Source organism: Rhineura floridana, chromosome 13, assembly GCF_030035675.1.
Source record: "Rhineura floridana isolate rRhiFlo1 chromosome 13, rRhiFlo1.hap2, whole genome shotgun sequence".
In the NCBI taxonomy this organism is placed as follows: domain Eukaryota; kingdom Metazoa; phylum Chordata; class Lepidosauria; order Squamata; family Rhineuridae; genus Rhineura; species Rhineura floridana.
Window position 1 is genome coordinate 21,038,172 of NC_084492.1, and position 27,149 is coordinate 21,065,320.

A 27,149-nucleotide genomic window follows, 5' to 3' on the forward strand; every position below is an offset into this window, starting at 1 on the left:
GTTGTTTTCTATCTGGAAAAGGTCCACGGAACAGCCAGCAGTTGACTTGTTGCTCTCTGAGCTGTTCTGCTTCAAAGTGAAGGCAAAAGTAATCATTACTTACGCATCGCAGACCTCTTTCACAACAGCTGACAACGGCTTGGCCTGCAATTAAAAGCAAACAGCACATGGAGACTTAGGCAAAGGGCACGTGGGGAGAACAAAGCAGACAGTTTTCACGCCAGATAAAAGATGTCCAGAAGGGATCCCAACCTGATTGGGCTTCTGCTTTGGAGAGTACTTAGTCAGTGCAATAGTTCAGCCCAGAACCTCTTCCTAGTACAAAGCACCAGAACGGCAAGGATGAAAGGCATTTACCTGATTAAGCTCTATGAGCTGAGGGATGGCACCCATCATCTGCACGGCAATTTTCACGACATCTTTGGAGGGCGGCATGGTCCTGCTCCACCTGAGAGTAGGACAAGAGAATGAAGAAGGCCGAAAGTAGCCGCAGGAGGGATCCTCCAGAATCACCTGCTGCTGAGAGGAACCAGAAGGGGGGGAACCAGAAGGGGGGGATCCCAAAGCGTTATAATAGGGGTGAGGAACCTCAGGCCAAATGCGGCCCTCCCCACCTTTCTACATGGCCCTTGGAACTCTGCCCAGGCCACACCTCTCAGCGGCTGTGCTTCAGACAATCTGAGAGTGTTTTTGGCTGGCTGGAATGTCTGATTGTGACTCTTGCTTGCCTGATGAAGGCCAGAGAGGGGTGCGTGAGCACGTGCAGAAACTAGCCTACTGTGCAAAGGTAAACATTGACATCAGTTGCCCTGCCCACTTTTGCCTCTGACCCTGCCTACCACTGGCATGTGGGGCCCCCAAAGGGTTGCTCAGAAGGGAATGCAGCCCCTGGGCTGAAAAAGGTTCCCTACCCCTGCATGATAAAAACTCAGGGCAGGACTTTGGGGCAGGCGTTCAAGGCCTCACGCAGGAGAAAGAACAGGAGGGTCCCCCAAGCACTGCAAAGGTTATCTTGTATTTTAAAGTAAGCGAAGACCATTTTGTTTGTAGTCTAGAATTATTTCAGTGCCTCACTGATGTGCAGCAGAGAGTCAAAGCACAACCAGCGTGCACATCTGCAAAGAATAGGATGCTCTGCACACTCCGATAGTGTGCTGGAGGACAGCGGAAAAGATGAAGTGAAGCCAGTATGATTGGAATTACATTATTTTCATTCTAGGCATCAGAAACCTCAGGAAGCTGCTTTCCCAACATATGATAGGAATCCTAGGAATCCACCTTACACTGAGTCAGACCATTGGTCCACCTAGCTCATCGTTGCCTACAGGGACTAGCAGCACCTCTTTGGGGTTTTAAGGGTCTGCCAGCCCTACCTGGAGATGCCAGGGATGCAACCTGGGTCCTTCTGCATGCAAAGCAGATGCTCTAGCACTGAGCCACAGCCAATTCCTGTACTGTCTGAAGGAGGACAGACAACCAGAACAAATGTAGAGTGTAGGGACCAATCCTCGCTTAATGCCTAAATTAAGAGTTGCAGGGGACTGTTGGCTTGGATTCCTTCAAAGCACAGGCCCTTAATTCCAGATACACCTGGCCTAGTTGCAGCTACTCAACCACAAGACACTTTGGTCAGGAACCCTTTTTAGTATGACCTTATTTTTTATGAATTAGCCATTTACAAATATTGTTACACATAAAATGATTGAATGAATAAACGACCACTGAAGGTGTACTACAGTCGGGACGAAACATTCAAAGCTGATTCCACACCAATGAATGCAGTCCCGTTGCTCACCTCCCCACCCCCCACCCCCAAAAATCTATCAACTCTCAGGCCATCTCTATTCTCCCTGAATTTTGACTGTGGGCCAATTCTGACATAAGCGGGGGCAAAAAAAGTGAACCAACCACAGGATGCTCATCATAATTGAAGCCAGCAAGATTCTGCATTTCAATAGCCATCTCCTGTGCATAGCCCAACAACACTCACCAGAGAGAACGGAACCCCTTACTACTCTCAACCTAACCTACCTCACAGGGTTGTCGTAAGGATTATTTATTTATTCCAAAGCATTTATAAACCGCTTAATATTTAAAAAAATATATCTCTCTAAGCGGTGTGGAAGCGAATAGGAAGGGAGAAAAACATATTCTTTGATGGAATGTTGATGGAAGGATGGTGGCTTACAAATATAATAAATGCAACGACACATACCCACAGAGATCACCCCCTAAATAGATATATATGGGGGGGGTCAGAGGAGACAAACTTTTGAAATGGAAGCAGTTCTCCAGTACTTGGGAAAACAGTATTTCATCGCCCAGCCCAGCCTCTTTGGCGGGAATAGCAGTCAACCATCTAGCCAAAGTTCTGAAACTTTGGACGGCAGATCTCTCTACGGCAGAGCTTTGCAAGACGTTTTTCCTCCCTGCACGCAGCTCCCCCAAGTTATCTCCTCCCATCGATCGTCGATTCGGGGTGCGGAAGTGTGTGTGTGTGGGGGGGTGATCCTTCCCCGCTGCTTCGCTTTCAACCTCTACTCTCCGTCTCCTCTCTTTGGCTGTCTCCCCCCCCCCCCCCGTCTCCAAACGAGGGGCGGAGATACCACCGCCACGGCAGAGTGGAAAGGAACAGCGGCCCAGATGAACCATGCAGCCCGTCGCCGCCCCCCACCCCAGAACAAAGCGGGAAAAGGAGGTGCCAGTACCCCAGCCCGGCTCCTGCAACGGATCGGCACACCTCTGCAAGCAGGTGCCCTTGATGGGGACGAAGGACGCGCCAAGCGGGACTCGACGGCCGGCCCCTCGCCGTCTTGGCTCCTCTTCGTTTTCCCCTTCCGATCGATCTTCGCTACTGGAACTGGCTGGCCCGGCCTCCTCCTGCTCAACTCGGTAGTTCCGGGGCGGTGGCTCGGCTTCTTCCCTCCGCGAAGGGTGCTGAGGAGGAAGGCGCGCGTCCCCGCCCCTGGGGAGGGCTTGGAAGTCCGGATACATCCAGCGCCGTCCCAGGTCGCCCAGCCCATCACAGGATCCTCAGGCCTCGGCAGCCCCCCATGCTCAGGAAAAGGCCCCGGGACTCGAGGCGTCTCCTCCTTCCGCTCGCACGCTCTCCCGCCGGAGCGGAGCTGACTCCCTCGCTTTGCAGCCCGGCAACTGCAAATGCTGCTCGGCAGCTGTTTTGCGCGAAACGGGGGAAGCTTCTCCCCAGTCTTCCGACCAAAGGTTCCAGGAGGCTTACCGTCTGGGAGGCGAGAAGGGGCTGCCACTGAAAGAAGAATTCTGGCGAAAGCAGGAAAGTGCTGACCCTATCAGTGGTCAAAGGACAAGGATTCTTCTGGTCTTCTCTCGATTCTCTTCCCCCCCAAAAACAACAACAACAACAACCTCGTGCTTGTTTCTGGGGCTAATTCAGGGTGCTGCGTTTGATTTGTAAAAACCGCTATGGTTTGCGGAGGGCGGAGTCTCTAGTAAGATGCGCTTAGTAGGCTCAGCACCTGTTTGTTTCAGGTGTGAGGAACCTTTGGGCCTTCCAGAGGATGCTGGATTACAACTCCCACCGTTCCCAACAAACATGGCCAACAGCCAGGAATTATGGGAGTTGTAGTTTGCCGCCCTGGGCTCCTCCTTCGATTAAGGATGGGATATAAATCAAATAAATAAATAAAATCATTCAGCAACAGCCTGAGGGCCGGCAGACGTTCTGGGCCATAGTGCTGTGAGAACAGGGCTTTGCGGCAGAAGCCCAGGGTTCCACTCTACAGGACAGGCAAGAGGATCCCACTGTGGTGCTCTCCAGATGTGGTTGGGCTCCACCTCCCATCAGTCCCAGCCAGTACTGCCAGCGGTCATTGTTGAAGGAAAGTATAGTACAGCAACAGCTAGAGGGCACCAATTTGACTACCCTACCATCTAACGGGGAGGATTATGAGGAACCTTGGCCATCCAGATGTTGCTGGACTCCACTTCCCATCATCCTTGACCAGGGGTGTAGTCATTCAGGGGCTTGGGGGGGGGACGTAGATTCCTTACTTTTTTGGGAGCAGGGTTGCTATGTCTCCCACATCAGACGAGCCAGTTAGCATGAAATGGGAGAAGAGCCCTCTAACATGCTTCCTTGACCTTTCCTGCTGATTGGAGCCAATCAGAATGAAAGATGAGTTAGTCAGAGAAGACTCTTCTCAGTAGCTAACACTCCCCTTTAATGCTTATTAATGCTAGGGATGCCCGTCCATTGTTGTGGGAGAAGGCATTAACAAGGATTTCATTCTCAACCCAGCAGTAAGAAAAAGGGGGTGCGCTTGTGATGAAGGAACTGTGCACTTATGAATTTGCCACTACTGTACTGTTCCTGACCATTATGTGCAAATGTTATCTGTCCCTCCCCCAGTAGCCCACTAGGTGGGCAGGAAGGGAGCAAGTGTGTGTGTTTAAAAAGGTTACTGCCTGCATGCCTCGTTGTTTACCCCCAAGGGAGTGCGGCCCTTTACAGCAAAGATGCCCCTCCCCACGTTATTTTAATCAAAAAGGAAACTCACTTAAAAAAACCTGTTAATTACTTTTCTCTTTGCTCATTCCTCATCTTTGATCCAGTGCTTTAAAAATGTTTTAAAACTCTGTGCTAAACATACATTTTTAAAAAATGTATTAAGTCTGGCATCTTCAAGCATTTGCAGGGATGGGAGACCTGTGGCCTTCCACATGTTGTTGGGACTCCCATCAGCCACTATAGGCAAGTCAGGGATGATGGGAGTTGTAGTCCAGCAAGATATGAAGGACCAAAGGTTAGCCAATCCTGATTTATAGCATAATTTGAGACTGGAGGAGACTACTTGGAAAAGAAACTCAAAGCTGCAGCTGTTTTTTCTTTCCCAGACACTCCTGTTCAGGGTCTTTTTTTCTTAACCCAGTAGAATCTCTCTAACTCAGCCTTGCAAGATGGCTGCCTCTCACTATCAGCCAGGCTGCAAAGGGCATGAAATGGCTGGTTCTAACACACTGACAATAAACAGCTTTGGAAAGGTTCTGTTTATTCACTCAAAAAAAAAACTGTACAAATATTACAGGCAAGTCTCTTTCTGCAAAAAAGTATAAAAATAATCTTTATATAGGAATCAAAATTCATTACCCCCACCCCACCCTTCCGTTGTACAATTCCTCTTATCTTTCTCAGGACATCAATTCTAAACAGAAGGCAAGAGAGATTGACAGCAAGGGGAAGGGTCAGCTGCTGAACAGAGCCCTCCCAACAACACAAAGAGGCACCAGAGAACCTATTGGGGAAGAAACGCAAAAGCCCTCTGGCATCCTAGAGCATCCGTGCAGACCTGGAGAAGTTCAGCAATCTAGGACTTGTGGACAGGAAGGCGTCCTTACCGGTGCCTATGCGCAGGGATACCCAATGTAGTGCCTTCCAGCTCGTTAGACCACAACTCCCATCATCCCTCACTATTGACCATGCTGGCTGGGGCTGATGGGAGTTGTAGTCCAACATCAGATGGGCGCCACATTATCCCTGTTAAGAAGGATACCAGAGGTTTCCCTAAAACAGTAAGCATCAGGGGGCAGAGAATAACAAGCTCCCATTCTGAAGAGAGCATCAAGGAATTACACACATGTATGTTCCATCCAGAGGGAAATACAGGCTGCATCACATACCCTTAGGGCAGCCTTTCCCAACCAGTGTGCATCCATTGTGCCAGCATTGCCAATGGTCAGGAAAGATGGGAGCTGTGGTCCAACAACATCTGGAGGCACAATGGTTGGGAAAGGCTGCCTCAGGGCCTCTCTTAGGAAGCAGCCAGCTTAAACTAGCTCATATCAGCCAGAAGTTACCACGTGACAAGACAGACATTCCCTGGCTTAACGTGGGATGCTTAGTGAGGGGTGTGCTCAGGACTGCCGGTCTAAAATCCCACTGAAATCAAACCTTTTGCCCAAGCAGCCATTTGTACAATTAGGGTGCAAGGCCACCTTCAGATTTAGCTCCTATAGCTCACTTTGGAGGCCGGCAGAGTCGCCTGCGGCCAAGAACTGTGTAAAGGTTAAGGGCCAGAGAGCACGAGTTAGGGGCTGGCATCTGGTAAAAGCACAAATGCAGACTGGTGGGCAAAACAGCATTCCTGCCACAGGAAAGACTTCAACAAGTGCAAAGGAGGCATACTAAAGAGGTTCTGCCCCCCACCCACCCTCATCACAGATCATCAAGGACATGAGTGGGTGAGCAGGCAAACAATACTTGCTGTTAGAAAGTGGAAAGGATATGTTGGGTATAGACTCTGGGACAGAAGATAAGCTGCATGGATAGGAGTGACACCCCCAAAGCAGCTGGCAATTTGGCAAGGGAAAGACATAGCAGCTCCAATGCACTAAAAAAAAAAGGCCCTACCTTAGGTAGCATCTACCTTAGGTAGTAAAATACATCACCCAGACTTGGCTCACCAGGTCAATTAAAGCCCCTCCATCCTGGGCTCCTGCTGTATGGCTTGGTGCCTTCGAAGTACATTGCAGGCAATCCCAGCCAAGCCTTCCTGTGCAGATACAATTCAACTGCGGACTTTTGTGGGCGAGGGGAAGGGTAAGCAGTTTCTCAATTCTGACTCTTTGGAGGAAAAGTGACTGTGCAAAACTGGCACCTCTATGTGGCTAAAGGAGAGGAATTGGACATTTTTCGGCTCACAAGACGCCTGCGTGATCACTGTCGCCTCTACATAAAACAGAAAGGGCCGACACTCGGAAAGCAGCTTCTGAGCACTTTTTGTACATAAAACTGATCTGAGGCAGAGTTGACAAGGCGCCACCCCATCGCTTCAACTGCACCCTCATTTGTGTCGAACCTTATAGTTAGCAGACAGAGGAAAAGAGAGACAGAGAACGCGTGCACAGACATCTGAATTATACAGACAAGCTAAAAGATGGGATGGCAATTGCATTCCCCCCACCCCACCCAAAATGCCTGGCTGTTGTTTAGCCCTCCTATTCCTTCCAAAAAATGCAAAGTGCCACCAGGAGTGCAGGGGAGCCAAGTCGGTTTGCGAACCTGAGGAAGCTCTTTCTGCTGTTCAGGAAGATTTGATAGCAGGCCGCTGGGAAGGAGGCTCCGGATCCAGTGAAAGAACAGCGAAAAACAGAGCAAAAGGAAACTAGGAGGTTCTGCCTTGTGCAACATGGAGAAAGAAAGAAAATCCAGAAGAGGCTGCTGCTGCTTCGTCTGGAAGTCCATTCCCATTGCTCTTCAGTTGAAACCACAGCAGCTAAGTGTGTCACTCAAGCACTCGCAGAAAAAGGATTAAAAAAAAAAGTTTTTTCCACAGACTGGTTTGTTTTTTAAAAAAAAAATCCCAAAGTCCACCCAGATGCCAGGAGTCAGAGGTTGAGGATAGGCACATCAAAAAGGTCGCACACTCCTTCGCTCTCATCCAGGTTGTAAATGTAGTCGTGGTCTCCGGGAGGCGGAGAGAGACGGAGCAAGGGAGCAAACACTGTCAAAGAGAAGTAAGACAGTTGGGGGCGGGAGACTACTACACTTAGCCCCCCACCTCAAAGGCTAAATTGGGGGGTAGGTCTCCTCCCCCATACCGCAAATGCCTGATCCAAACGTCTCAGCACCCTGACTGCTCTTGCCTAAAGTAACACACATTAGGAGATCCAATGAACAGATCTCCCATGTTAACGTCGCTCAGCCCCCAAGACTCCCTGTTAAACCTAGCCTTGCCATGTGGCCCCCCGTTTTTAGAACATATAGACTCGCTTTCTCTTCTGTGCCTCCCTCTGGGCACACCTACACTGGGGAGATACCAATGCCACACTCATTCCTTCTCTCTGGGGACCTGTAGCTGCATGGGAGGGGGAAGAGCAGTTGACAAAGTTAGGGATCTCCAACAGAACATTCTCAGTATCTTCACCAATTTACAAATCCCCAGATTTACTTCTTGGGAGGGAGGGGCAACCATGGCAATTAAAACTAGTACCGAAAAAATATTAAAAAAAGGTGTGGCAGAGACAGACATATGCTATCTCTGGAAGGGGAGGTTGGGGGGGGATTGAAACCAAAGTAGAAAGTGCAACCCATTTTAAGCAGGTCTCTTGTAGGTCCTAACGAGTCAGTTCAGGTGTGGGGAACCTTGGCCCTCCAGACGTGGCTCAACTACAACTCCCACCATCCCTAGCCATTGGTCATACCGGCTGGGGCTGATAGGAGTTATAGCTGAGTGACATCTGAAGGGTCAAAAGTTCCCCAAGCCTGCATTAGTTGAAGATCAGAGTCAGGTAACCCAAGCAGTTACTTACAGTCCAACTGGAGCAGTTCAATCTGCTACACCCTTATTTTCTCGCCTAACCCTATCTGTCTCCACCAGCAAAACCAGAAAATAGCAAAAACCTAAAAAGCCTTACCGTCCGATGACATGAGTTCCTCCAGCAGCTCAGAATTCATGCATTCTGTGGGAAGAGAAGAAATGCACTAGAACAACATGCACTGCTTTGACCTCGCTGTGCCTGGCCCTTTCCCACCCGCCCTCCGTGCTCCATGCCTCAGGGTTCTCTCTGGCCATGCACAACTGAGGACAGCAAGAACAGGATGAACAGTGTCAGAGAAGCAACAGTTAAGGGCAGTGGCGATCCCTTTTGGCAGCTGCTTTCTTCCCTGATGCTGACAGAGTTGACACATGTAGCAAAAGGACGTAGCAGAATGGAACCACTTTAGGCCACAAGTGGGAGGTTCAGGGAGGAAGCCACAGGTTTAAATGCTCCCCTACATTTAATTGTTATTTATTTATTACACTTACAGCCCACCTTTCCTCCAAGGAGCTCAAGGCAGCATACAAACACGGTTCTCCCCCTCCCGATTTTATCCTCACAACAACGCTGTGAGGTAGGTTAGGCTGAGAGGCCCATGGTCACCCCAGTGAGCTTCATGGCCATGTGGGGATTTGAACCAGGTCCCAGTCTGACACTAACCACTGCCCCACAGTGGCTCGCTACATTTTTTTAAAAGCCTCCCTGTTAGTAGAAAACTAGCAGAGAAGGTACATGATATGCTAGAATCTCTCCTCCCAATGTGCTCCTTTTCTACATGATATAACAACTGCAAGTTTAAAAAAAAATGGCAAAGCCATTCTACCCCTGCATTCTGCAGCAAAAGGAGGGGTAGAATGGACTGTACCACTTCCAACAAAGGCTGGGGTACACCGCTTTTGAAAGCCGTCCCATGTTAAATAACACAGCTGTTGCTCTGCCAGATTTCAAGTGCCTGAAACAGAAACAGTCGGTTCCAGACCTCTTTTCTCACTAGCGTTTGCCCATGCCACGTTAGCTTCAGCAGAGGGAAGTGTTACATTCCAGATGACCAAGACAGATTGAGACCTAGAAGAATTGCTTGTGAAGAGAACCAAGTTTGCAAGGCAGCAATACCGTACAAGATAAACTGAGAGCTACAGACACCCAAGTTTCACAGCATGAGCAGCGTGACCAACACAGCATGAATACCTTTGCACTACCTGTTATTCCATGCTTCTCCAGCAGAGGGCCACTCTGTCACGAGACTCGCTTTCTCCATACCACCACAAGTGCTTCTGCTTGAACAGCAGAGTTCTAGACCTCCTCTACCCACAGGAGAACATAGAAGACCCAGCAAACACAAAAATCCTTCCTGTTACCCAGGAAAAGTGAAACAAATATAGCTCTGCTAAAGCAACGCACCTCTGGTTGGATCAAACATCTCCGAAAGCTCTTTGGGAAATTCCAGTACTGAAAAACAGAAGAGAAGGTTCTGGTTTCCATGCTGTTCCAAGAGAACTGGAAGACCTGGCTTCCTCCCAGGTTTGTGTCTTTCCTTGCGTTATGGAAAAAACAAGGAACTTCCACACACCAGCCCCTCCAACATTTTGGGGCAGCAGGAATCTTTGCCCACCCGTAAGGGAAGAATAGCCACTGCCAGAGTAAGCGAGGCACTACTGCTGTAAAAAACCCGAGGGCTGCTGCTCAGGACTACCACAGGCGGCTCCTTTTGTTGGGGGGGGGGGAAGAGTCCATCCAGGCACTCCTCTTCAGTGCCCGCTGCCTATTCTGGTCAGTGGCAGAAGAAATTCCACTCCCTTCCGCTGAGATTCCAAACCAGGCCAAAGTGGGCTCAAAGGCACCCACATGATAACGTGCCAGTCAGCCCTGTGTCTGGTTGCTGCGGTTGGGAGAGGACTAAGAGCTAAGAGGGGTCTCACCAGTGAGGATTTGGGGCTTTCCCGGCCACATCACATACGGCATGGGTGGGGAACCCTAACCCTACTTCAACCCAAGGGCCGCATTCCCTTGAGGGAAACCTTCTAGGGGCCGTGTGCCAGTGACTCTTACCTTTGTACAGGACAAAATCAGAGGTTTATACGAACAGCTCACACCATCCAGGAAAGCAACAGACTCTCTCACAGTTTAAGGATACATTTCACCCGGGCAAGAGGACTCAAGGAAGGTGTGGAGCAGGATTGGGGAGGGGCATGGCCTGGGGAGAGTCCTCCAGGCCTGAGGTACAAGAAATGCCTTATACCAAGTCAGAGTATTTATTTATCTAGCTAAGGATTACTCTCCAGAGTCTTAGTAAGAGGGTCTTTCTATATCTCCTGCTGCCAACTCTTTTTTTTTTTTTAAGCTAAAGATGCCAGGGCCTGAACTTGGGACCTTCTGCCTTCTCTACTACTGAGCTATGGTCTCTCTCATCTGTTCACTTAAAAACCACAGACTTCACTTGACACGCAGCAGATTCCTAACCGTAACCTGGGCCCAGCCACTATTGCAAAGGAGTCAGAGCAGAGTTTCTGAAAGGGGGGCTCGGCACGATGCCTGTTTTGGGACACAAGAATCACCAACCCTAAAAGCCAACACGACAAGAACTCTCACCTTCTGTGTGGTCTGGTTTGATTGGCTCAAAGGAGGTAGAGGGACTGGACAAGACGGAGCTGCTGTCCAGCAAGGCGGAGGACTGGAGGGGCTGTGTGTCGAGCCCAGCAGGTGGGCTGGCCGGCACGCTCAAGGGGGCAAGCGGATCTAGCTCTCCACTGCTTTTTGAACCTGCTGTTGAGATGCCACATTCTGCAAAGACATAAGACACAGATGGCAACCATTTTGCAGAGTTTCATGGATCCCACACTGCATCCACATGGAAAAGGAGACGGCACTTATTTAGCAAATCTCAGGGTAGTACAGAGTTGCATTAAAGGCCAACCAGCACGCTCTCTGCTTTATAAGCCTGTATTTATTACAGTCACAATCACAGGCTAGTCCTCCCCAACATAGTCATTTTCCACAGGGAGGGGATTTATTTTCTTGCATGGAAAAGGCTTCCATGATGGGATCCTCCATCTCTAGCCAGATGGGCCACTGCTCAGATGCAGATTTACTACTAGCCAACAAGTACAATATCATAACAGCCTGTAACACACTTTAAAAAAAAGTTACTTTTTATGAAAACCTAGCACCTGGTCCAGCATACCCCAAAAAAGTCAATTTGTAAACATTTAATCAATGATCAGTGCAAGATAAGGATTTTAGACCAAGGAAGCAATTCACTGTCTTGACCACACATGTCCCAGGAGTGAAGAGCAGAAGACTGCCGTTTAATCCTCAAAAAAAAAAAGAGTGCACATGCAAAAAAAAATAAAAGAAATGTACTATATGAAGCAAATATTTGTCTCAGGCAAATTCCTCACATTTTCTGATGAGCTTACAGCAGTCAGATCATTAATTTCCTAACAAAATTCCTAACATTTTCTGATGAGTTTACAGCAGTCAGATTATTAATTTTAATTAAAAACATGGTTATACTGTTTTCCAGAAGTTCAAAATAGTTCACACTAAATGAAAGAAGCAAAAAGCCAAACAATTACAAATCACAAGACAACTACATAAACGACAGAGAAGCCCCAGAAAATTTAAATCCTCCCTTTAGATTTCATGGCATAGCAAAGTTTTACAGCAGGCATGGGGAAACTTTGGCCCTCGAGATGCTGTTGGACTTCAGCTCTCATCGGCCCCAGCCAGCATGGCCAAAGGCCAAGGATGCTGGAAGTTGCAGTTCAGCAACATCTGGAGGGCTACGGTTTGCCATCCCGGGTTTTGGAGCCTTTCTGAAAGGAAGGGCCATGTTGGGGGCCTTCCTAACCTCCTGTAGGACCAGGTTCCAAACATTTAAGGCTACTGCTGACAAAGCCCGACCTCTGGGCCACCACCATCCACAGAAGGTACAAACAGTGAGGCCAAGTGACCCTACTTCAGTGGGTGAACAGACTCGTATGGACAGAGACTGGTGAGAAGGACAAGCTCCTCTGCTACTCACCTGTGGAGTTAGCTGTTTTCTGGGCAGCAGAGATCTGGTCCTGTGTGCTGTTGGGGATGGGTGCAGAAGGTTGGGTACTGCTGGGAAGAGATGCTTCTTGGAAATGGGCAACTGGTGGCCTCTGTGGCTTAGAGGGCGTGACTGGTTGACACTGAATGAGGTCTTCAGGGGGAGGGACAGGCAGGACCACCGGAGGAGAGCTCCAGGCATCTTTATTTACTAGCAGGACGTCAATTGGGCCGCTTGTACTTTTCAGATGGATCTGGTACTTCTTCTGACCATTTAAGCCCTGAAAGGAGGGAGAGAGATGTTGCCGCAAAGTAAGGCATCCCCTCCAGCAAAGCGATGCACATCTGGGTATAGCAGGAGTGGGGAACTTTTGGTTTTCCAGATGCAGCTGAACAACTCCAAGCAGCCCAACAGCCAGGGGTGATGGGAGCTGGTCATTTGGAAGAAGGGTTTTAGACACAAAATGGTGACCTGAGCTCAAACTTGTAACTGTGCTCTCAATAACAGCAGGTTCCTCCCCTCTGGCATATGGGATCCCCCTTTGAAAAGGCAAGTCCCAATCCTCCCCAGAGAGCTCCTTCACTTGTAAAGGCCCACAGCTAGCCCCTGCCTACAACTCAGTGACACTCCGCAGCTGACGTTAACGTCCAACGTGGGGACATTGCTGCCTATTCAGTGGCAGCAGCTCCTCAAGGTTTCAGGCAGTTTTTTTCACAGCCTTGCAACCTGATCCCATTTTAACTGGAGGTGCTCGAGATTTCACTTGGGGTCTTCAGCATGCAAAACAAGCGCTCGACCGCTGAGCTATGGTGGCGCCCATGAGAGCCCAACAACACCAGGAAGGCCACAGGCTAGCCATCCTTCAGTTAAGGCTTCAGCGAGAAGCACCCACCGTTGCCTCTTTTCAACCAAGGAGCCTTCTCTTGTTACCCACGTGTGCCACCTACCTCGGGGACAGGAACCTCTAACTGAGTGCCGGATGGGGCTCGGATGGCTAACAGCGTGTCACCTGGAACAAGAGACAAAACAGAGCATACCCTAAGCTGAGGTAGGTTCAGGACAGTGCAAGCCAAGACACAGACACACACACCCGCCCTCTTTGCACCCCCTTCCCTCAGAGATGGGGAACCTGTGGCCCTCAGGATGTTGCTGGTCTTCAACTCCCATCAGCCTCAGCCAGGGTGGCCAATTGCCAGGGATGATGGGAGCTGTAGTTTAGCAGCATCTAGAGGGACGTTTCCCCATCTCTGCCTGACCTGGGCTGCACACCTTTAACTCTGCCAGCAATGTTTATGGGAGGAGAGGATGCCCTGCCTATTCCGATTCTCCTAAACTTGCCTAAAGTTCCCCGAAACAGAAGGGCAGTGCAAATATTTATTTAAAGGTTGTCTGTATTTTTCTGGAAATTTTGGCTGTCAAGAAGGCCTGATTTCTAAAATGGCTCAGAGGCAAAGAATTCTGGGGAAAGACATCTTGTCTGAGATGGGGCCTCTGAAAGGCATGACTTTGCAGTTTCTACAGCTGAAGCTAGTTAATTAGGTGCAAGCAAGAACACCTGCTTATCAGTGGAGACTGGTATTCAAGGCCACAGGCCTGGGAAGGTCTGGGAGTATGTGACCGTTAGGCACGAAAACTTCAGAAACATTTCATCATCTGAAAACCCCTTGACTAATTAATTCCTGGCTGTTGCTGGGGATTTTCCCATAAGAATAGGATTCAGACCTTCGATCTTTGTTCCCCAATGTCCCTCAGGGGTTGCAAATGCTACCTGAGTGGGGTTCCATCTTTACATCTGCTGTCCAGGTTATACATCTGAGGAGATGTGGAACCATGAAGCTATTTTGCTGTTTACCTCTTTGTAAGTATAAAATAGGCTAGAGAGTTTTGTTATTTTTGTCTGTGACTGTAACTCTCTGTATTTTACCTGGCCCTTCAGGGGTGTGGGTTTTAAGGAACCAATTTGCTGCTACTTATATTCTATTTAATAAAGCTACTTCTTATTTACCAGTGTGTGCTCATTGCAGGCATAGTGTGCCTCTGAATCCAGCACCTTGGCTACTTGACCACAGACTACCGTGTAACCCGATGTTTTGCCTAGGGCTCAAAGCAGTGCATCTTTGGCTCGTTTGTTGGAATCCTTGGCAGATCTATTTCTGGCACTTTGGGTTTCCCCTTGGCCCAGAGCGGGTGACCAGGTTAAGGGATGGTGGCAGTCTACCTACCTTACAGGGCTGTTGGTTTATTCAGCCCTAGTAAGGGGTGGCACGGGGTTGTGCCTTGCCAGGATCAACTGCCCTGGGTTTGGGAATTGAGTCCTGGGACTGAACCGGGGTTGGTTCATGACATCAGCCACAACATTTACCTGGCCAATGTAACTAGGCCTCAGTGACCAAAGCAAGGCTTGACAGCAGGACAGAGGGTTTTATCCAACTCCAGTTCTACTCAGAGTAGACCCACTGAAATCAGTGAACCTAAGTTAGTCATATCTATTAGCTTCTATAGATCCACTCTGAGCAGAACTAACATTAGGAACAACCCAGAGTCTACTTGAAGGGAGTCCAGTCAGGCGAGGACTATGGCACTTTCTGAGAGCTGAGAAGAATTGGACAGTTTGCCTAGTTTCTAAGGAAAACCGGTTCTAGATCAGGGATGGGAAGCCCATGGCCCTCCAGATGAAATTGGGCTTCACTTCCCATCAGCATGGCCAATGCTCAGGGATGATGGGAGTGGTAGTCCAACATCGTCTGGAGGGCACCATGTTGGCTATCCCTAGTTTAGAGCCTAGTACTGGCATAATACCTGCAAAGTGTGGTTAACTTGGAGGTCCAAGAAGATTAGCGCTATCTCTGTGTTACGCCTAGTGAACTCGAAGGAACAGAACTCCCAAACAAGTCCTTGCAATCCAAGGGCTTTTCAAACTGTGGAACAAGTCAGGGAAAGAGGCACAAGAAAAGAGTAAGCTCTAAAGTATTTCCTGTCTGGAGGATGACAAACATAGGCTGGACTCCTCTTTCAACAGAAGCACTCTTGGAAGAAATGAAAAAAGAGTTCTCCTGCAGAACCCAAATCCATCCCAGAAGATGCTACTGGAGAGGGGTTAAGAACATAAGAAGAGCCTGCTGGATCAGGCCAGTGGCCCATCTGGTCCAGCATCCTGTTCTCACAGTGGCCAACCAGGTGCCTGGGGGAAGCTCACAAGCAGCACCTGAGGGCAAGAACACTCTCCCCTCCTGAGGCTTCCGGCAACTGGTTTTCAGAAGCATGCTGCCTCTGACTAGGGTGGCAGAGCACAGCCATCATGGCTAGGAGCCATTGATAGCCCTGCTCTCCATGAATTTGTCTAATCTTCTTTTAAAGCCATCCAAGCTGGTGGCCATTACTGCGTCTTGTGGGAGAAATTCCATAGTTTAACTATGCGCTGAGTAAAGAAGTACTTCCTTTTGTCTGTCCCGAATCTTCCAACATTCAGCTTCTTTGAATGTCCACGAGTTCTAGTATTATGAGAGAGGGAGAAAAACTTTTCTCTATCCACTTTCTCAATGCCATTTCTCAATGTTATGGTAAACACATCTGGTGGAGTCCAGAAAACATCTGGAAGACAACTCGTATCAGCCCCAGACAGCAAGGCCAATGGTCAGGGATGATGGGAGTTGCGGTTCAGCAACTTCTAGAGGGCACCAGGTTGGGGAAACAGGTGGAGAACCTAGCTAGGACACACCACTACATCCTTACCTGGAAAGCACTTGCAGAGGTCCTCGTCAGTTACATAAGCTAGCGTTCCGAAAGTTAAGGGAAACACCAGCCACATCCAGAGGCAAAGAGATCGTTCAACACAGATATAAGAAGGAACACTTCACAACGTTTAGAGGAACTGCAAGTAAGCAAATCAGTTCTTCATTCATTTGCTGCCCTGAGCTCCTACTGGGAGGAAGGGCGGAATATAAATCAAATAAATAAATAAAAATTAGCTGTGGAACTTGTTGGCATGGAGGTGCCCGACTTGCTGGGTGCATCCGTGTGAAAGCAGTGACAAAGGAAGACGTTTTAGAACTGACACGTTTGCTTAAGAAGTCAACACTTCTCTTAGTTTAACAAAAACATCCAAGAGTCCTGTGGCACCTTAAAGACTAACAAAGGGATTGCGGCATATAAGCTTTTGTGGACTACAGTCAGTGGAGTCATGAAGTGGAACTGTAGTCAATGAAAGCCCACACACAATACATTTGCTGGCCTTTAAGATGCCACCAGATTCTACTGCAGTCCATGAAAGCATGTGCCTAGAACACATTTCAGAGTTTGTTAGGTCCGACAAGACTGTTGTTTTTGCTGCAAAAGACATAGCTACACTTCTGCAAAAATAGCAAAAGACTCCAGGAAGGGGATATGACAGATCGCAGAAAGAGGGCACCAGAAAGATGATCTGAGGTGGGAGATTCATTACGAATGATGTGGAGATTATTCTCACCGTCAAAAAGAGATCAGGTATAAGGCAGCTGAGTTGGCACTGGTGTTTTTCTCTCTCACTGGCATTTTATCCATTCCCAGAAACAGAAAGAAAGACACACACACACACACACACACACAGGGTCGCTGTCTCACCAGAGACATCAGGCTGGCCAATGCAGTGGACTTGGCCCACCATGAAGATTGACATCTCTGTACCCTGGGCAGGGCAGCAAGGGCATTGAAGTTTGAAAGCTGTGCCAACACTGCAGGATCGGTGTCACTACCATTGTGCACTGGAACAGAATGTTTTCTTCGTGCCATTCGAGGAGGAGCTTTGAAGATTCAAAGCAAAAACGGGAGGGACGAGGGGGGCGAAAGGATTAGAATGCATTCAAAAGGATATCGGCTATTTTGTACATCGTCCGTAACATTTTTGATGCTTTGCTGCACCCACATCTTCTGCTGCTCCAGCTCCCGCTCCCGCTGGTCCAGGTCCTCAATCTCTGCCTTCAGCTCAATTAGCTTGTGGGCGATTTCACGGGTGTTGCAGCCAGGGCCTACCCCTCTGGAGGGAGAATTGGAAACAAGAGAAATGATGGGGGAGGACGCAGCCTTTTGCACAGCTTAACACGAGGGTGTGCATACATATCAGACACACTGCCATCTCAACCAAAAATATCTCCCAACTGCCAGTCATCCCAAGAACAAATTCTTCCTCCCTTAGTTTCTGGGCACAGAACCGTCTACAGTCAGAGACCCTCCAGGCATCGCGTCTCTGTGGAAAGACCTCCTCCCCCCGATCACAATTCCTTTGGAAGAGAGTTCCCTCAAATTTCAGTCACATTTTTATTCCCAAACAGGAAGGTCAATGACTCACAGTATACCACCCCAAGACATGCCTCCGGGAGAGGTACGTATTCGATGTATTTGCTAACATCTACACCACCAACGTTAAGGGGAAAAAATACAGCGGAGAATAGCGTAAAATAAAATTACATTCATAAAACAGGTATAAAACATATCACAAATCAGTACATCAGGTCAACACCTCAAATATAGCTGGATTCCCAATGAGGGAAAGCTGGTATGAATAGAGGAGGTTTAAGGAGATGCCCAAGTGGCAATATTTTAGGTGCCTGCCTAATGTTTATCAGGAGTGCATCCTAAAGGGCAGGTGCCACAACGCTAAAGAACCTGGTCTTAGGAAATAAGCCTCAGGAACATACAGCATTACAAAGTGTGTCTCCCAAAGGATTGAGAAGACCAGGCAAGGGATATATAAGGTAAGGCATTCCTGGAGATAACCTGATGCCAAGTTATTTTGGAAATCAAGCACCTGCCCACCACATATCCAAAGCAACAGCACCTTATCTCCCCTTACAACTCAGATTTCCAAAAGTTTATTGCCCTGTGATTTCTGAACACTCAGCCAAAAAGAGTACAGCATGCCCGCTAGTGAAGCTCATTTAAAGCTGCCTTAAAGCCCTCAGGACATTGTCAGCTACTCAAAGGCAAGCTCTGGCTGTGCTACACAAGGAGGTCATCTCCGGCAAAAAGATGCAACAGCCTCTGCATTACTGAATAGAGAGCCTAGTTTCGTTATCTCCATCCCTTGCTGCAAGTAACAGGCACTCACTTCCACTGTATACTGTTCTTGGACTTCTTCTCAATCAGCCCAATGCCCTCCAAGACATTTGTGATGTCATAAATGCGCCGCTTCTGTCGCACTGCTAAGGTATCCGCAGCCTGCGTAGGGGGGAAAAGTCTCACGTCACTTCCAATGCACCATGATGGTGATTATTAATTACATTTCTATGCCACCCTCCCTCCCACAGAAGCCCAGGATGGCAAACAACAGCAAAGCCGTAAAACAAAGCAATTAAAACTAAGGTAAGGTTAACATTATGTCTTGCTCACGAAGGTCTGGGCCGCTCAGAAAACATCAGAAACCTGACAAAGCAAAAAGGTACCTTCAGCCACTTTGCCAGTTATATACAGGGACATGCCTAGTCTCTGTTTTACCATCTTAGGTTTGGAAGAGAAATAATAATATAAATCCGTTTGCCTCCCACAAGTTCCATTCCAGGGGGTTGGTTTACACATGACACTGAAGTGCACTGTGCAAAGCTGGAACCAACTGTCATCCTAGGGTTTCCAGGTGGTCCCCAAGACTGTCTGATGCTGCGGCAGATGAGGGTGCAATTCCCATTTTTCATGTGGTACGAGGAACAGAACAAGCGTGTGGCACTGCCTTCTCTGTTTTTGGTTCCACGCTAGCCACATAACCGCACACAGAGAGATGGTGTGGTGTAGCGGCTAGAAAATTGGACTAGGAATTCAAACCTGCACTCAGGGGCCTCGGGCCAGTCACTCTCTTCAGTTTAACCCTACCTAGCAGGGTTATGGAGAAGATGGGATGGGGGAGGGGAGAGGGCAATGTGTACACTGTCTTGAGCTCCTTGCAGGAAGGATAATGATAACAAGAATGCAGCAAAATCAAAATCTGTACCATATAAAAAGGTGCAGAGCACAGTTAAACAATGGAATTCACTCCGAGAGGCAGTGATAGCCACCAACCTGGATGGCCTCAAAAGAGGCTTAGACAAATTCATGGAGGATAAGGCTATCCATGGCTACTAGCCACGATGGCTGTGCTCTGCTACCATAGTCAGAGGCAGTGTGCTTCTGAAAACCATTTGCCAGAAGCCACCGGAGGGGAGAGTGCTCTTGCACTCAGGTCCTGCTTGCAGGCTTCCCATGGGCATCTAGCTGGTGGGCTGCTGTGAGAAGAGGATGCTGGAATAGATGTTCACTGGCCTGATCCAGTAGGCTCTTGTATGTTCTTATGTGGCTTCCCGCTTATTACATGAAAGGGTCTATATATCAAGCATTCAAAACATCCATGTACAGTGCTATGGATTATAAGAACCTAGAAAGAGAACTAATCTCCAAGAAAAAAAACTCCCGTGTATATCCTACCTACGCCGTCTCAAAGCAGGATAGCTGTGTTGTAAACCGTGACTTCTGCAGGCCTAAACGTGAGATCTTAAGTACTTACACCTCAGATTCCCCAAAATGTATAGCAGGCATAAACAGGTGATCTCTGAAAGCATATCAAGCAGCAAGATACCACAAGAGAGAGGGATCCCCAAAACCCCCATATTGTAAATGCAGCTACAACCCATTTGGCTCCCCAACGGCTCCTGAGCTTTAATACTCTAAAGCAACCTCTTCCCTGATGTGTTAACAAAAACTGCTCAAATGCCAAGCTGCCGTTTTCTTAATGTGAAAGTCAACAGGTAGGCAGCTTAGAGATTTTAAGACACAGTGGCATCTCAGTGTACTATGCACAGGAGTGGATTTTCTAAAATTCCAGAGCCCTTCGGGAGCCTCCAAGATCCCGACAACTTCATGGAAACAAGACAGAAGTTGTTAAATTATCAGCAGTATGGGAAGAGTTAACAGAAGGGGGCAAATAACCCTCTCTCTTAAAATACAAAAGCTTGAAATCATAAACTGAAACTACTAGGAATCAAGAGAAATTAAGAAGCCTAGTAACTTCACCCAGATTAAAAAATATATATATTCAGATGGCATTCACAGCCACAGGATGTTGGAAGAGCAAGTAGCAAAAATGGAACAAGGGAGGTTACCTTAAACCAGTTTATGCTAATTTGTCCATATAACCCAGTATTGTCTCTTCTCAGCATCTGCTGTCAGTTCAGATTCTTTTCAGTGGAAATACCAGGGTCTGAACCTGGCGCCTTCTGCACACAATACACATGCTCTACCACTGAACTACAGTCAGACATGTGCAGGACAGTTCTATCAGTGCTGACTAGCTATGATAATCTAACTTCGCCATTTGCAATGATAGCATACCTGACTAGCACATAAGAAGAGTCCTGCCAGGTAAGGCAAAAAGCCCATTTAGACCAGCATCCTGTTCTCTCAGTGGCCAACCAGATTCCCATGGGAAGCCTGCAAGGAAGACATGAGTGCAACAGCACTTTCCCTACTCATGTTCTCCAGCAACTGGTACTGAGGTACCACACATCCATTATTGACAAGTAGCCACTGGGGATAAGCCAGAGGCAGATGTAATCATATGAATTTCCCCAAGGTATCTGTCTTGCCGAACTACTACTGGTCTGACAAGATATCCCAGGACATTCTGTTGTAGACCTTAAAGCTCTGCTTTACAAAGTTCAAAAGGATGACTCTGGCATGAAGTTGCTGAATTGGAACTCACTGCCAAACTTGACACGAAGGAACCTGGCCTCAACAAACTCTGGGAAGAGAAAGTTGCTGTCTCCCTTTTGCCGTTTATTGACATGGCTGATTCAGCTATGCCTGTTCATCACCAGTGACTGATAAGTCAAGAGAGGGTCTCTTGTATTTGTGAATCAAATCCTGTTTTTATTAGCGTTGCTGCATAATATTGCAACAATTACCATGATCTCTTCCATGACTCCATTTTGCAGAAATATGTTTTTCTTCTTACTCAGGGCACATGCATCTACCAATCTAGGTGATTTTATATCTCTGATAATGAACGCTCTGACCCAGAAAAGTTTATAAATAAGCCTTTAAGGCCCCAATGGACTTATTGCTGCAAAAAGGAGTACTATGTTGTTGCTCAGTAGTAGAGCATGTACTCTAGATTTACGGTCTAATCTGTGGATCTCAAAGCAAGACTAGAATCATATAATTCTATGAATCTAAGGCAGAGACCTAGGCTAGTGAGCTACTTTAGACTGCATATACACATCTTTCTTCCTCTCTCAGTATACTGATGACACCCAGCTCTCTGTTGTCTTGTCATCTGAATCTAGTGAGGTCATACACATCTTGTCTGGTATTATAATAGACTAGTTAAGAGCCAATAAACTGAAACTGAATCTCAGTTAGACAGAGGTTCTGTGGTTTAGTGGTTCCCAGGTCTGCAAAAGAGGCAGACCTAATAGGGTTGCACTCCGCTAGAGGGAACAGATGTGCAGCCTGGGAACAATCCTAGATTCATTTTTGTCACTAGAGGCTCAAGTGTCTTCAATAGCTAGGAATGCCTTTCCCACCAGCTAGCTTGGCACCTGTGGCTTTTCCTGGACTTGCCACGGTAATCCATACTCTGATAACTTCTTGTTTGGGTTACTGTAATGAGATCTACATGGAGCTGTCCTTGAAGATGCCACGGAAGCTGCAGATAGTGAAAAATACAACTGGTGGTTTCTGCCAACCACTTTAGTTTAGATTAGTGGTTTCCATGCTTTCCCCCCCCCACGGACCACTTAAAAATTGCTGAAGGGCTTGGCAGACTATTAAATTCTTTTTTCTGTCTGTTATAGCAATTGTTATGCGCTGTGCTAGATGCTCTATGATTTTTAGATGTATTTTAATTCTTCTTTTATTTCTTATGTTGTATTATACCCCTGGCTTAGAGACTACAGAGCAGCAGGAGCAAGGCAGCTTCCTATGTCTACTCCTCTGGAGTTGGCAAAATACAAAATACAAGGCAGAAGTCTCAGGCTGCCATCCTATGTACCCTTCCCTAGGAGTAAGCCCCACCGTGAACAGAGCAAGGCTTGCTTCTGAGAGGGCTGTGCTGTCAAAGCCTTCAACAATAACCTGAGATGGAGTCCAGCAGGAATTTTCAAGCAAGCCTTCCCACTGCTGTTTCCTTCCAAAGCACAGGCCCCCAGATGGCCTCGCAGCCAACCAGCCTAGTTCACAGAAAAAGTCACATCTGGATTCCGTAACACTTCACTAGTGCTTTGCTAAGAAACCACCCTGTGGTTCACAGCATCAGAAGCTTCTTCCTGCCCTCTTTTCTACTCTAGATTTCCCATGTTTGGTCCTGAGTAAAAAGGAAAGCCTATCACACTGCTACAAGCCTTTTGAACTGAGAGGCATCTGTCCCCATTTCCCACCCCCACCCTGCATTGCAGTGGAACCAAGTGACGATTTCAGTTAAACTGAGGCACTCCAGACAAAGTTAAGAACATCTGCAGTCCCTTTCACACAAAAGCTACGGTTGCGGTAAAGCAGAAGCTCCCGGCCACACCTGCAGAGAAGCTATACATATGCAGCCAGCTCAGTATACATCACACACACATGCCCCTGCCAAAGATCCATTCATGCACTTGTGCGCTCCCTACCCACCACACACATTCTGCATTATCTCACCATTCAGCAGATGCGCCATAATGGGTATGTTTCCCTGATATGGGGTGAGGGAGGTCAGAGATAGAAGCTGATCCACAGAAGGAGAGAAACTAGCAACCAGGTGGGAAAGCAGGCTGCCGCCCAGTGTTTACTGATTAGAATTAAGGGAGGACAGAGAGAGAAAGCCTGCCCAAATGGGTTGGGGGGTGAGAAGATTGTATCAGCCAGGTTCAAGGCAGAGCTTATTAACTGGGGCTTCACACACACACATACATGCAATAATCCATTTTGCTGCCTTTCCTTTGTCTATGCCAGGGGTGGGCAGAAGGCAATCAGGATCTACCGGTAGATCTCTGCCTCATTTACGGTAGATCGGCAAGGGTTTTTGACTTCTTAACTGTTTAACAGGAGCAACGAAACGACTCCCCACCACCAGCTACCTAAATGGGTCTGTCCCTGAAATGGAGATAGCCTACCGGGGTCGCATCCACCTAAGTCCTACTCAGAGCAGACCCACTGAAGGCAATGGACCCAAGTCTGTCATGCCCATCGATTTCAATGGGTCTACTCAGAGAAGGGCTAACCTTTGGCATGAAAAACTCAGTTCTCTTCTGGTACCGAGAATAAGCCCCAGTTTCGAGCACTTTGTTCTTTAACTGCAATACACAGACACACACACACACGGCTCCGGCTGGTGAATGTTGGGATTCAATGAAAAAAGCTGGGGCCCAACCATGGACTGATCCACCACAGCCACAATAACAAAGGGGAGGATCCACCCCCCCAAAAAACCCGCTTCCTCCTACTCCTCCTGTGGCCCCGATCCTTCCTTCCTCCTCTTCCTCACCAGCTTGAGGTCAAGCACGCCGTCCTTGGCCTCCTGCAGCAGCGACACAAACTTGGTCGTGAGCAGCCCCAGGCTCTTCTCGTGCCGGCTCGGGGCGCCCCCCGGTGGCTGCGGCCCGGACTCCGCCATCCGTGCCCGGCTCAAATCTTTCGCCGCCGCCGAGGCCGGTGCAGATCCCAGGACTCCTGTACAGCCCCCGCGCGCTGACCCCGCCGCCGCTTCCGGCCGCCGCAGGGCATGACGGGAGGAGGGAGGAGGAGGGAAGGCTCCGTCTTGAGAAAAGGCGGAGCTTCGCCGCTCTCCCACCCTCCTCCCTCTGCTCAGCTCCGCCCACCACCACCACCACCACCACCACCGGTGTGGCTTCCCCTGAACGGGGGATCTCAAGCCCTGCTGCGCCGCCTGCTGGCCAGTAGCATGTAAACGCTATGTGGTGCCTTGAAGACTCCTATGAGGGCTTTACCTCAACATTTGTGCTGTTTGGTGGATCCCAGTTTATTCACAAAAGGAGGACTATTTTCTTCTCTGTCATCGTGTCCATAATGCCTTATGGAGCTGAAAGGCTTTAGCAGAAGAAAAACTCCTTCTCGGATCTCTTTGATGATGATGATACAGTTTTTCAGCCACAGAAACATTATGGACATGACAACTTGTAGCTCATGTTAAAGATAAAATAAAATGGGCTGCTTCTACTCACAACAGTTTTGTCAGGAGAGCTTGTTGTGACCACACATTCACATATTTAATGGGTGATAGACCTGGGTTGCCAAATGACCAAATTAGAACAGGCCTAACTGCTCCTGTGCCCTTTTACAGCAGCTTGGAGTGCAGAAGTCACCAACGGCTGCTTTTCACCGCACAAAATGGTATCAATGATTTCTGGCCACATGGCTGTGTTCTGTTGTAGGCAGTATACCTCTGAATGCTAGTTGCTGGGAATGACAAGCTGAGAGAGTGCTGTTGTGCTCAGGTTCTGCTTTCAGGCTTTCCTGGGCATCTGGTTGGCCACTATAATAACAGGATATTGAACTAGATGGGCCACTAGCCTAATCCAGCAGGCTCATTTTATCTGGTGAGGATTATCGTTTGTTCCCTCTAGTACCAATGTTCAGGCTGTGAGTGTCAGTTCTTATGTAGCCAAAAGGATTGGCACAAGCAGGAGATATCAGCAAGACATAGGGGAAATCCTAATTTTTGCAGAAGTAAAAAAAAACTTTTGGGAGGAGAATCCAGACAGAGGGCAAAAAGAAAAAGAAAACAGCCCAATATGGATGGAGGGTGCTTAGTGGCCACAAAATGCTAACTATTAGGACCAGGGAAGGTGGATAACTAGGTGGATGGGAGACCCTGAACAGAATTACTCCATACTGCAAAATGTTGTTGCATGTCCAGCTGGACACCTGCCAATATTCAAACAGTAAACAGAGGTTTAAAGGCACAGGACAAAAGCTAATAAAAAAAGGTTGCAATCTTTTGCAGGACTGAAAGAAATCACAGGACTAAGAACACACAATTAGTATGCTGTGGAGTAGTGTTTTGAACTCTTCCCTTTTAGGAGTCAAAGATATACATGGATATACATGGAGTCAAAGATATACATGGGAACCAATGCCCTTAATGGGCAGAAAACTGACCTTTAGCCCCTGTCCTGGCTTCTGATTCCTTTCCACTGATGGACTGAAAGGAGAGCCTTCACTGAGTCACTCGCTCCCAAGATCAGTTTCCCATTTGCAAAATGTGAATAGTGATGATCTGTCTCACAGGGCAGTTGCATGAGCATAAACAACATAAGAATTATACACAAGTGTTATTTCATAATAATATTTGTCCCAAAAAGATTTCTAAAGTACAGCAATAACTTACAAAACCAAGACCTTCCTGCCAGAATGCATAGTTTTAGGAATATTAAGCAGTATATAAATGCTTTTAAATAAATTAAAAATAAAATAAATACACTTATGATAGTCTCCTTCCAAGGTTTCTTGCTTTTCATCTCTCCCAATGCCTTTATATCTTTTGTTCTCTTCTCTCTTTGCCTTGTGTGTCCCAGTTATCACTGTTCTCAGACACAAACTGTTTCCTGCTGATCTGAGAATCTATGGTTGCCACTAGTTGGATGGACTGGCTATCTTACTAGATGGCACTTACAAGGGAATGCCTCTTTGGTATGTAGATCGCAGCTGAATGGTGGGTGTAGCAACCCTCTTTAGAAATAACTGGTGTTGCAGTACAGGGTGGGAACTGGATTTCTTACACCCTGAGATCCCCCTGGAAGCTATGCCAGGGCATTCATGCACACCCCAGGGGCAACCAGAGGAGGCTGATCTAGTGGAGCTAGTGGGACACTGCCCCACCATCCTCAGTCTGCCATCAGCCAGTCCCCAGCTGCCTGCCTTCTTACTTATAACCAGTCCAGAGGATGGTACTGCCTATGGCAACTTCCTTCTCATTGGTCTCGGTGTTGCCCTTGTAGAACTCAACAGAACAGAGGAAGCTGGGACAAAACTAGAATTAGCTGGCTCTCTCTGTCATTGGCTCAGGCTCTGCCTACTGTTTGGGCTCCCTGCCTTCCGCTCCACCAGTCCCGAGTCCCAGTGAGCACAAGTTGCCACTGGCGGCAACTATACACTAATGATCAGGCTCAAATTGCCTCAATATTATTTACCTCTAGCTGTTCAGGGTGGAACATCCTGACTGACGAAGCAATTGATTAGGTTATCCTTTCACTAAAGAAAGAAGCACTTCATCTTATTTGGAACAGAAGAACATAGCATACATAGCCTCCCTGAGTGAACTGAGCAATTTATTAGGTTACCCTTTTCATTGAAGGAAGAAGCACTCAATCTTATTTGGCTATTCAGCCATATGGAGTTCATATAGTTTGTCATAGGCTCCATATGCACTATACTATCAAAGCACATTATCTTTCCCCCCCCCTCAAATAATCCTGGGAACTGTAGTGCTGGGAATTGTGAGGGATAAACTACAGTTCCCAAGATTCTTTGAGGGGGGAAATGTGCTTTAAATGTATGGTGTGTACACAGCTGGGGGTCGGGGAGGGAAGAGTAATATTTTTTACTGGCTGCGTTAGGTCCCAGAAATGAAGGAGTTCATTATACAGGTTGCCAGTTTGTTTCCAGGTCCAATTCAAGGTGCTACATTAGTGTTTAAAGCTCTAAATGGCTTAGGCCCCAAATATCTGAAAGGCTGCCTCCTTCCCTACAGACTCGCTTGAATGGCCCTCTTGGGCCCTCTTGGTAGTCCCACCACTCTCAAACGTTCAGGGGGGTGGCAGACCAGGACAAGGCATTCTCTGTGGCAGCCCCTAAGATGTGGAATTCCCTCCCCACTGATGTGTGCTGAAGA

General features: G+C 47.9%; 2 protein-coding genes across 4 annotated transcripts in view; both read right to left on the reverse strand.

Annotated features, from left to right (window-relative positions):
• ELMO3 (engulfment and cell motility 3) overlaps positions 1–3,561 on the reverse strand; it is a 36,116-nt gene extending 32,555 nt beyond the window's left edge. Inside the window, exons 1-3 of one of the 3 annotated variants that reach the window (XM_061593869.1) lie at positions 2,741–3,561; positions 358–448; positions 104–144 (exon numbers count right to left, since the gene is read on the reverse strand). In XM_061593869.1, coding sequence (XP_061449853.1) covers positions 104–144; positions 358–448; positions 2,741–2,994 — 386 coding nt within the window. In that variant the 5' untranslated portion in view covers positions 2,995–3,561. Of the gene's footprint in view, positions 1–103; positions 145–357; positions 449–2,708 lie in introns of all 3 variants that reach the window. The other 2 variants (XM_061593868.1, XM_061593871.1) reach the window with 2 other exon arrangements.
• Positions 3,562–5,010: 1,449 nt separating this feature from the next.
• Positions 5,011–24,060, reverse strand: E2F4 (E2F transcription factor 4). Its single transcript, XM_061594267.1, has 10 exons — positions 23,784–24,060; positions 18,411–18,520; positions 17,178–17,339; positions 16,061–16,104; positions 13,276–13,337; positions 12,320–12,608; positions 10,885–11,076; positions 9,697–9,744; positions 8,392–8,436; positions 5,011–7,478 (listed from the first exon to the last, which is right to left on the reverse strand). The coding sequence occupies exons 1-10, from the start codon at positions 23,910–23,912 to the stop codon at positions 7,363–7,365; spliced, it is 1,197 nt and encodes a 398-aa protein (XP_061450251.1). The 5' UTR covers positions 23,913–24,060; the 3' UTR covers positions 5,011–7,362.
• Positions 24,061–27,149: the final 3,089 nt, after the last annotated feature.